Source organism: Triticum dicoccoides, chromosome 7B (assembly GCF_002162155.2).
Source record: "Triticum dicoccoides isolate Atlit2015 ecotype Zavitan chromosome 7B, WEW_v2.0, whole genome shotgun sequence".
NCBI classification, from domain to species: domain Eukaryota; kingdom Viridiplantae; phylum Streptophyta; class Magnoliopsida; order Poales; family Poaceae; genus Triticum; species Triticum dicoccoides.
The window spans coordinates 183,625,517-183,637,102 of record NC_041393.1 but is presented as its reverse complement, the minus strand read 5'-3'; the positions used below and the strand labels follow the sequence as shown (position 1 = coordinate 183,637,102).

Below are 11,586 nucleotides of genomic sequence, written 5' to 3'. Positions count from 1 at the left end.
TAAGAAACGACAACTTAGGTTTCTCCAAACCATAGTTCAAACGGTGTCGTCTCGACGGAATTACGTGGTGCCCTATTTAAGTGAGTGCGGTTGTCTCTAATGCCTAACCCATGAACGATAGTGGTGATTTGATAAGAGACATCATGGTACGCACCATATCCAATAAGGTGCAACTATGATGTTCGGACACACCATCACACTATAGTGTTCCAGGCGGTATTTCTTGTGAAACAATTTCCACAATGTCTTAATTCCGTGCCAAAGCTAATAACTCAGATACTCATCTCTATGATCATATCATAGACATTTTATCCTCTTGTCACGATGATCTTCAATTTCACTCTGAAATTACTCGAACCATTCAATAATTCAGACTTGTGTTTCATCAAGTAAATATACTCAACATCTACTCAAATCATCTGTGAAGTAAGAACATAACGATATTCACTGCATGCCTCGGCATTCATTGGACTGCACACATCAAAATGTGTTACTTCCAACAAGTTGCTATCTTGTTCCATCTCACTGAAAACGAGGCTTTTCAGTCATCTTGCCCATGTGGTATGATTTGCATGTCTCAAGTGATTCAAAATCAAGTGAGTCCAAACGATCCATCTGCATGTAGTTTCTTCATGCATATACACCAATAGACATGGTTCGCATGTCTCAAACTTTTCAAAACGAGTGAGTCCAAAGATCCATCAACATGGAGCTTCTTCATGCGTTTTATACCAATATGACTCAGTGCCACAAGTAGGTGGTACTATCATTACTATCTTATATCTTTTGGCATGAACATGTGTATCACTACGGTCGAGATTTAATAAATCATTCATTTTAGGTGCAAGACCATTGAAGGTATTATTCAAATAAACAGAGTAACCATTATTCTCCTTAAATGAATAACCGTATTGCGATAGACATAATCCAATCATGTCTATGCTCAATGCAAACACCAAATAACAATTATTTAGGTTTAACACCAATCTCGATGGTAGAGGGAGCGTGCAATGCTTGATCATATCAACCTTGGAAAAAATTCCAACACATATCGTCAGCTCACCTTTATCTAGTCTCCTTTTATTCCGTAGCTTTTATTTCGAGTTACTAACACTTAGCAACCGAACCGGTATTTAATACCCTGGTGCTACTAGGAGTACTAGCAAAGTACACATTAACATAATGTATATCCAATATACTTCTATCGACCTTGCTAGCCTTCTCATCTACTAAGTATCTAGGGTAATTCTGCTCCAGTGGTTGTTCCCCTTATCACAGAAGCATTAGTCTCGGGTTTGGGTTCAACCTTGGGTTTTCACTTAGAGCAGCAACTGATTTGCCATTCCATGAAGTATCCCTTCTTGCCCTTGCCCTTCTTGAAACTAGTGGTTTCACTAACCATCAACAATTGATGCTCCTTCTTGATTTCTACTTTCGCGGTGTCAAACATCGCGAATATCTCAAGGATCATCATTTCTATCCCTGACATGTTATAGTTCATCACGAAGCTCTAGCAGCTTGGTGGCAATGACTTTGGAGAAATATCACTATATCATTTGGAAGATCAACTCCCACTCGATTCAAGTGATTGTTGTACTCAGACAATCTGAGCACAAGCTCAAGATTGAGCTTTTCTCCCTTAGTTTGCAGGCTAAGAAAATCGTCGGAGGTCTTATACCTCTTGACGTGGGCACGAGCCTGAAATCCCAATTTCAGCCCTCGAAACATCTCATATGTTCCGCAACGCTTCGAAAATGTCTTTGCTGCCTCTACTCTAAACCATTTAACTGAACTATCACATAGTTATCAAAACGTGTATGTCAGATGTTCGCAACATCCACAGACTACGTTCGAGGTCCAGCACACCGAGCGGTGCATTAAGGACATAAGCCTTCTACGAAGCAACGAGGACAATCCTCAGTTCACGGACCCAGTCCGCATAATTGCTACTATCAACTTTCAACTATATTTTTTCTCTAGGAACGTATCTAAAACAGTAGAACTAAAGCGCGAGTTATGACATAATTTGCAAAGATCTTTTTTTTACTATGTTCAGGATAATTAAGTTCATCTAATGAACTCCCACTCATATAGACATCCCTCTAGTTATCTAAGTGATTACATGATCCGAGTCAACTAGGCCGTGTCCGATCATCACGTGAGACGGACTAGTTATCATCGGTGAACATCTTCATGTTGATCGTATCTACTATACGACTCATGCTCGACCTTTCGGTCTCTTGTGTTCCGAGGCCATGTCTGTACATGCTAGGCTCGTCAAGTCAACCTAAGTGTTTCGCGTGTGTAAATCTGGCTTACACCCGTTGTATGTGAACGTTAGAATCTATCACACCCGATCATCACGTGGTGTTTCGAAACGACGAACTTTTGCAACGGTGCACAGTTAGGGGGAACACTTTCTTGAAATTTTAATGAGGGATCATCTTAATTACTACCGTCGTTCTAAGCAAATAAGATGCATAAACATGATAAACATCACATGCAATCAAAATAGTGACATGATATGGCCAATATCATTTTGCTCCTTTTTGATCTCCATCTTCGGGGCTCCATGATCATCATCGTCACCGGCATGACACCATGATCTCCATCATCATGATCTCCATTACCGTGTCTCCATGAAGTTGTCTCGCCAACTCATTACTCCTACTACTATGGCTACCGGTTAGCAATAAAGTAAAGTAATTACATGGCGTTGTTCAATGACACGCAGGTCATACAATAAATAAAGACAACTCCTATGGCTCCTGCCGATTGTCACACTCATCGACATGCAAGTCGTGATTCCTGTTACAAGAACATGATCAATCTCATACATCACATATCATTCATCACATTCTTTTGGCCATATCACATCACATAGCATACCCTGCAAAAACAAGTTAGATGTCCTCTAATTGTTGTTTGCATGTTTTACGTGGCTGCTATGGGTTTCTAGCAAGAACGTTTCTTACCTACGCAAAAACCACAATGTGATATGTCAATTGCTATTTACGCTTCATAAGGAACTTTTTCATCGAATCCGATCCGACTAAAGTGGGAGAGACTGGCACCCGCTAGCCACCTTATGCAACAAGTGCATGTCAGTCGGTGGAACCTGTCTCACGTAAGAGTACGTGTAAGGTCGGTCCGGACTGCTTCATCCCACAATGCCGCCAAATCAAGATTGGACTAGTAACGGTAAGCATATTGAACAAAATCAATGCCCACAACTACTTTGTGTTCTACTCGTGCATAGAATCTACGCAATAGACCTAGCTCTGAAACCACTGTTGGGGAACGTAGCAGAAATTCAAAATTTTCCTACGAGTCACCAAGATCTATCTATGGAGAGACTAGCAACGAGAGAGAGGGGAGTGCATCTACATACCCTTGTAGATCGCTAAGCGGAAGCGTTCAAGAGAACGGGGTTGAAGGAGTCGTACTCGTCGTGATCCAAATCACCGGAGATCCTAGTGCCGAACGGACGGCACCTCTGCGTTCAACACACGTGCAGCCCGATGACGTCTCTCATGCCTTGATCCAGCAAGGAGAGAGGGAGAGGTTGAGGAAGACTCCATCCAGCAGCAGCACAACGGCGTGGTGGTGATGGAGGAGCGTGGTAATCCAGCAGGGCTTCGCTAAGCACCGCGAGAGACAAGGAGAAAGGGAGGTAGGGCTGCGCCAGGGAGAGGTGGAAACTCTTATGTTTGCAGCCCCAAATACCTCAAGTATATATAGGGAGAGGGAGGGGGGTGCGCCCCCCTTTAGGGTTCCCACCCCAAGGGGTGCGGCAGCCCTAGATCCCATCTAGGGTGCGGCCAAGGGGGAAGAGGGGGGAAACTTGCCCCCCAAGTAAGGTGGAGGCGCCCCCTCCCCAAACCCTAGGCGCCTTGGACCCTGGTGGGGGGGCGCACCAGCCCACCTGGGGCTGGTCCCCTCCCACACTTGGCCCATGCTGCCCTCTGGGGCCGGTGGCCCCACTTGGTGGACCCCCGGGACCCTCCCGGTGGTCCCGGTACATTACCGATAGCACCCGAAACTTTTCCGGTGACCAAAACAGGACTTCCCATATATAAATCTTTACCTCCGGACCATTCCGGAACTCCTCGTGACGTCCGGGATCTCATCCGGGACTCCGAACAACATTCGGTAACCACGTATATCTATTCCCTATAACCCTAGCGTCATCGAACCTTAAGTGTGTAGACCCTACGGGTTCGGGAACCATGTAGACATGACCGAGACGTTCTCCGGTCAATAACCAACAGCGGGATCTGGATACCCATGTTGGCTCCCACATGTTCCACGATGATCTCATCAGATGAACCACGATGTCAAGGACTCAATCGATCCCGTATATAATTCCCTTTGTCCAGCGGTATTGTTCTTGCCCGAGATTCGATCGTCGGTATGCCGATACCTTGTTCAATCTCGTTACCGGCAAGTCTCTTTACTCGTTCCGTAACACATCATCCTGTGATCAACCCCTTGGTCACATTGTGCACATTATGATGATGTCCTACCGAGTGGGCCCAGAGATACCTCTCTGTCATACGGAGTGACAAACCCCAGTCTCGATTCGTGCCAACCCAACAGACACTTTCGGAGATACCTGTAATGCACCTTTATAGTCACCCAGTTACGTTGTGACATTTGGTACACCCAAAGCATTCCTACGGTATCCGGGAGTTGCACAATCTCATGGTCTAAGGAAATGATACTTGACATTAGAAAAGCTTTAGCATACGAACTACACGATCTTTGTGCTAGGTTTAGGATTGGGTCTTGTCCATCACATCATTCTCCTAATGATGTGATCCCGTTATCAAAGACATCCAATGTTCATGGTCAGGAAACCGTAACCATCTATTGATTAACGAGCTAGTCATCTAGAGGCTTACTAGGGACTTGGTGTTGTCTATGTATCCACACATGTATCTGAGTTTCCTATCAATACAGTTATAGCATGGATAATAAACGATTATCATGAACAATGAAATATAATAATAATAACTAATTTATTATTGCCTCTAGGGCATATTTCCAACAGCATGCCTTTGTCGTCAGCCATGGCGGACGGCAAAGTGCCTGATTCCTGTAGTGATTCTCTTCCGGCTGAAGCTTGAAATTACTTCAAGGGCGTTGGTACATCATCAAAAAAACTTGCGGCTGTTGGAGTGAGTGCTTGGAGGTCATGCGGAATGCACCTCCAAGTGGCGTCACCATTGATGATTATGCGAGTATTTCACCATCTTTGTCTCTTCGGCCCTGTTAAAATGAAATGCACGAGCTCATAGTTGTCTCTTCTGCCATCTTTGTCTCTTCTAGGATCGCATCGCCAATGAGTACTACAAGCAAACCGCGGGCTCCAATGGTTGATCATTCAATCTTCATCATTGTTGGAAGTGGCTTCGGCTTGATAAGAAGTGGAGGATGAGGGACAAAGAATGCCCCCCAAAGAAAAGCATCAAATCGGAAGAAGAAGAAGAAGAAGAAGAAGAAGAAGAAGAAGATGATGATGATGATGATGATGATGATGATGGTGATGATGATGACGATGATGATGATAGCGATGATGCACCAAGAGGAGGGCGAAACAAGAACAAATCGGATAGAAACAAGAAGGAGAAAGCAAGAGTGAAGAGGACGGCCGAGAGAATCACTTTGAGAGATCAAATTGGTGAGATGGCCGAGATGAAAGATGCCATGTTACCTGAGCATTGGGATGCTAAAGTTTCCATGGCCGAGAAGAAAGAGAAGCACAAGGAGGAGAAGTGGGAGAGGAGGTGTAACTTTGAGGAGTGCAAGATCGCCCTAGAGGAGAAAAAGAGGAAGGACGAGAGGGCTTTCGAGGAGGACCGGCTCATGATGATGAATCCGGAAGGCGTAGATGCAATGGAAAGAGAATTTTGGGAGATGAAAAGAATGGAGATCATGCTTCGGAGGAAGATGGAGCTTCAAAATCTTATGGCGGTGGTGTTGGGTTTGGTGGGGGCTTTTCTTTCGGCAATGTTGGTGGCTTCGGCATGGGTGGTGGTGGTGGCGGCTTCGGCATTGGTGATGGTGGTGGTGGCTTCGGCATGGGTGGTGGTGGTGGCGACTTCAGCATGGGTGGTGGTGGTGGTGATGGTGTCTTCGGCACGAGTAATGGTGCTCCCGCAAACCAAGTGAATGGTGATGGTGGTGCTTCGGCAAGCCATGTGAGTGGTGGTGGTGGTGGTGCTCAGTCTCCGGTGCAAGTTCGTGAGGATGGTGGTGCGAGCTCTCCCAACTCCGTGAAGATGGGGTGCTCTCCGATGCAAGTTCATGATGATGGTGATGTTGCTTGATTGCTCTATGTCATTTGAGCATCTTTTGTCTTGTTTTATCGTGCATTAGTAAGCCTAAACTTGATATCTCGTATGTTGCGCATGATTTTGGATGTGATAAACTAGTATGATGATCAACTAGTGATGTATATATATGACGATGAACTAGTTTTATGCACTTGTGATGATGAACTTGACAATATTTGCCTATAATTGTATTTGCGGGACCGCGAGGCCTCCGGAGCGGAACAAATCTCGCAAACATGTTGCGGGACGTGTTTGCGGGATCTGTTCCGCTCCAGAGGCCTCGCGGGACGTGGTCGCGGGATATGTTCCGCTCTGAAGGCATCGTGGTCCCGTAAAAAGGTTTTATGGGAGCCCTCACACGAGTTTTACGACGCGCAGGTTGCGGGATCTGCTAGAGATGCTCTTATACAGTTTACTCAAGAGAGAGAAATGAAAGCAAAAGACATGTGGCTGAATCAAGTTTATCTAGCGACGGCCCGCCTGCATATGCTTTGTTCCGGTGCAAGTGCAACGCCTTCCCGAAAGCAAAAGCAAGCGCAGAGCACAATCGCGGAACAAAAGAAGAGTTCCTCATGCCGTGAACAAATCTGATCTGAAACAGATTCTAGACGAGATCCTTGGAAGCTTTATTTTTCTCGCGTCCCGAAGCGTTCAAAGATGCCAGAAACACGCACAAAAGTTGGCAAAGCACCGTCACATCTCACATGGCCACCTTTAGCGGCACGCTACTGCTGCTACATAACAAAGCCCTCGGCACTCACCACACGAAGCATACCGAGTATTTTGCGGTGCAGGAGTCGGAGAGCAAGAGCATCCATGGCTTCTCTGCCCCAGCCATCGCCGTACGGCAGCAGCTACTATCCTTCCGCCGGCTCCGTCCGGCACACCGGCAGTCCGGCGCCTGACGAGGGCGGAGGCTCCTTCGGGCCGGTGCTCGTGGTGCTCGCTGTCGTCTCCTTCCTCTCAGCCGCCGCGTGCATCGCCGGCCGGCTGTGCGGCCGGAGGTCGTCGTCGTCCTGGGGAAAGTCGTCTGCAGAGCAGCAGAGCACTGCAGACACGGAGAAGGGATTGGGTACTGCAAAGCACCCGGCGGTTATGAGGCCCCTGCCGAGCTCCCGCGCCACGGTGCACGACATGGACGACGACGACGTTTTCGAGATCAAGTTCGCGCAGGTGAGGCCGCCGGCGGAGTGGGAGAAACACGGCGCCGGTGGCGGTGGCGGTGGCAGAGTGCCAGCGCTGCCTCAGCCGCTGCTCTGCGCGCCCCGGCAGTACGCGGCAGCAGGCTTCAGGTGCGCTCCGGCAAACGGCGCCGGTGTAGCAAGACAGGCGCATCCACCGCAGGTCAGGGGTGCTGGAGATTCGTGCACTGCTCCTGCGAGGCCAACAAAGTAGATGGTCGCCGCACGATGTTTCTTGATAGTACGTTCCAATATACTACTACTATTAACTACAGCATCCTGTAATAGTCTGTGAACATTGAGTTGTGCTTCTAGTTTCGAAATTCGAGGTCGCGTTTCCAGTTACAGTTTAGCCATGGATTCGAACGAGGGGAATACGTGGTCCTTGTGATTCTGTAAGACTGAACTATTTGCGAAATATTTATACAAATAAATTAAGAGTTTTTTATAATAAATTCTGTGCCAAATATTTATACAAATAAATTAAGGTCTTTTTTATGACAAGGGTCAAAACATCACTACCATTGGCCATACGACGCTTGTTAGGTCGGTCATCTCCTTCCAAGTGGTGTTCTCGATCACGCCCCTCGTCGTGCCTCAAGGTTCTCTTGATAGCCTAAACAAGATTGAGAGGGCTTTCCTTTGGTCTGGTGCAGACAAGACAACGGGAGCCAAATGCAAGGTTAACTGGGAAGTGGTTTGTAGACCAAAACAATACGGCGGCCTTGGAGTGCTCAACACCGACAAATTTGCGCGTGCTTTGCGGTTGCGGTGGCTGTGGTTTGAATGGAACGATCCCCGTAAATTATGGGTTGGACTGGGAAACCCCTGCACCGAGGAGGACTACGAGTTTTTCTATGCCTCTACGACTATCACGGTGGGAGATGGCGCCAAAACGCTTTTTGGGACTCCCCGTGGCTTCTTGGACGCAAACCCAAGGATATTGCACCTCTCATCTTTGCGGCCTGGACAAGAAAAAACTGGAAGGTTCATGAGGCCCTCAAGGGGAACGCTTGGATCCTCAAGATCAGCCACATCGCGGTTGTCTCCGTCGCCCACATTCAGGAATTTTTCACTCTATGGATGCTCCTAAATGATTTTCACCTGCGCAAGCAAACCGAAGATACCATCGTCTGGAAGCACGCGAACGACGGGATATACACGGCGGCCATCGCGTACCAGGCTCAGTTCCTTGGTTTGACCTTTTCCCCCTTGGATCGTATGGTTTGGAAGGCATGGGGCATCTCCAAAGGTCAAATTTTTTGCATGGTTGGCATTGCAAGATAGGATTTGGACCGCCGATTGTTTAGAGAGGCGAGGTTGGCCAAATTGTGGCCTCTGCAAGCTTTGCAATAGGGAACAAGAAACGGGTGCCCACCTTTTCTTCAAGTGTCGCTATACGATTCGGCTATGGAAGTCTCTCATTGAGTTGCTTGGTCTCGCGCACATGGATACGTCTGAGTGGCACATGGACGAATCCGCCTTCGAATGGTGGGACAAAAGAACCGACAACCGTAACCCCAACCGACAAGTTTTGGCCTCTCTCACCATGCTTGTCTCGTGGACCATTTGGAAGAAAAGAAACGCTCGGGTGTTTCGTCATAAGGGTGCGCCACCGACCATCCTACTCGCCGCCATCATCGACGAGGCCAACCTTTGGGTGACCGCCGGTGCAAAGAAATTAGGGTATATTTTTGCAGGCGAGTAATTGTCATGCCGTGCCTGTGGGTGTGTTGTAAAACTCTAAACTCTATTCTCTCCTTATTTAATAGATGAGGCAAATCTTTTACCTCCGTTTCGGGAAAAAAAGTCAAAACTCATACTCCCTCCACAATGTAGTGCGTATATATATATTTTGAAAAGTCAAATTTTATTAAGCTTGACCAAGTTTGTAGAGAAAAATATATACATCTAGAATACCAAATATATTTTATTAGATACATCACAATCTATACTTTCATATTGTATTCGTTCTGGTGTTGTAGATATAAAAATAGTTTTCTTCATAAACTTGATCAAAGGTTGCAAAGTTTTAATTTTAAAAAGTCTATATGCACCATATATTATGAAACGGAGGGGGTATTTAGACACGGAGTAGTATGCTTATAATAGGAAAGTGTTAACTGTTGAACGTTCCCTCCGGGAGGTCCTAGCGAATGCCACCATATCCTGGATCCGTATCACGTGGATGGCGATTTTTTTCGCTGGCATTTTTGTGTGCTACATGGTAGCTTTCTTTTGACCATGGAAATTCTTATAAATTTTCCATGACAGCTTAGTTGAAATTGTATGATAATTTGAGCATTCGCTGGGAAATCGCTCCCAAGGAACGTTCCCCAGATATTGGCATTTTTATAATAATACTATTACAGGTTCTTTTTTAGATTTTTTTAACGTAAACCAAACTTTACAGATCATTGTGTCGATTTACAGAAATAACAAAGGAATCGTGGGGTACCCCAGCCACATGTGGCGCCCTTGAGCTAAAGAAGTACATAATTTAACTAAGTTGTAAGCATCAACGTTCCCCGTCGACCTTCAAAGATGAAGTCACATCATGCTAACTGTGTAAATTGGACCTGGATTTCCTTTATAATAGCACTATATCTCCCTTCTGTCCCCTTATGAATTTCCTCCACCACTGTCTTGCAGTCACAAGCAACAACAATATGATCTAGACATAGATCCTGTGCTATGACAAGAGCCTCGCGGCAAGCCAATGCTTCCAACATCGGTGGATCACTTATCCCATCAAATACCATTGCTGAGGAGCGTAGGAAAAGACCATCATGGTCCCTGCAAATGGTAGCCACTGCCCCTCTTCTGCCGTTTCTAGAAACTCCCTCGTCAACCCGTATTATTACAACTCCAGATTCGGGTGCCCTCCATCCTTGCCTCGCAACAAGTCGCCCTGCTGCATGTGGCTCAACCTGTGTTGTCACCGCCCCAGTCTGAATAGTTGTCAGTTCTGCAATGAAGCTCTTGACGAAGGAATGTGTCGCGTGTGGGCTTTGCAGATCTTCCTCATGAATAGCCCTCCGGCGAGCCCACCATATTGCCCACATAATCACAACCATTGTCACTAGGCTATCTTGTGGTAGATGATCTATTGCTGAAAACAACCACACCATAGCATTCGGCTCCGGCGACACTTGTATGAAGTCAAGTATGTTTTCATCCACTAGAGCCCACACACACCTGGCAGTTGAGCATTCAAATAGTGAGTGTCGCCATGAATCTCCCATTCCACACAGCTGGCATTTATCATCAACTGTTATTTTCCTAGCAAGTCGTATATCCTCTGTCGAGATCGAAAGCTTGGACAGTCTCCACGTGAAATGACGTATCTTTCCTGGAACTTGAACAGACCATAATGTCGTTCAGGATTTAGCTTCCGCTTCGAAATCAGAGGCACCCGATCTTCCTTCTAACCAGTCCTCCCTTCTACGTTTTGTGCCAGCCAGCATTCGGTAAGCAGATCTTACCGAGAATAATCCATTCCTCTCAAAGTTCCACGCCCAGTGATCATCCATCTGTCTAGTACAGATCGGGATGGCCGAAATTGCCAAAATATCAGCCGCTATAAAGTTCGCCTCAAGGGCTTCTCTATTCCATGCCGCATTATTTTTTAGATGAACCGGAGATAACTCGGATGGATAGATTCTTGTGGTGAAATCAACCCACCAAGTGTTAAGGCCTAGACTGGGCGCTGGTGCTTTGCATTTTTTTGAAATTATTTCAGACTTTTCGGTGACGTTCGTTTAGTGGGAGGAGATGCTCCCATAGACTACAAGACGCGGGTTCTCATAGGGGTAGGGTGTGTGCGCGTGTCTTTACAGGATGAGTGTATGTGCGTGTATGTGGGCATCTGTATTTGTACTGTAGTACGTTAAAAAATTAGGAAAAAAAAGTATGTGACGTATCTCCCTCCTTAATGAATTGGCGGCCCTACTTCTTTTAGCCCACGGCACTACCTCTCGACGCGGCCCTTTTCGGACCTGGATTGGGCCGAAAGCAAATTGCCGCTGAAGCAAGACCACATTTCTGAAATCTTCTGTTTCTCATCA

The 11,586-nt window shown here is 46.5% G+C and overlaps 1 protein-coding gene across 1 annotated transcript; it reads left to right on the top strand.

Annotated features, from left to right (window-relative positions):
• The first annotated feature begins 7,124 nt into the window (after positions 1–7,124).
• LOC119342142 lies at positions 7,125–7,947 on the top strand. Its single transcript, XM_037613979.1, has one exon. It carries the CDS (start codon positions 7,155–7,157, stop codon positions 7,731–7,733), a length of 579 nt encoding a protein of 192 aa, XP_037469876.1. The 5' UTR covers positions 7,125–7,154; the 3' UTR covers positions 7,734–7,947.
• The last annotated feature ends 3,639 nt before the right edge of the window (positions 7,948–11,586 follow it).

What these genes read in the sequence shown, in the direction of transcription:
- LOC119342142 (XM_037613979.1), top strand. Translation starts at nt 7,155, where the DNA reads ATGGCTTCTCTGCCCCAGCCATCGCCGTACGGCAGCAGCTACTATCCT.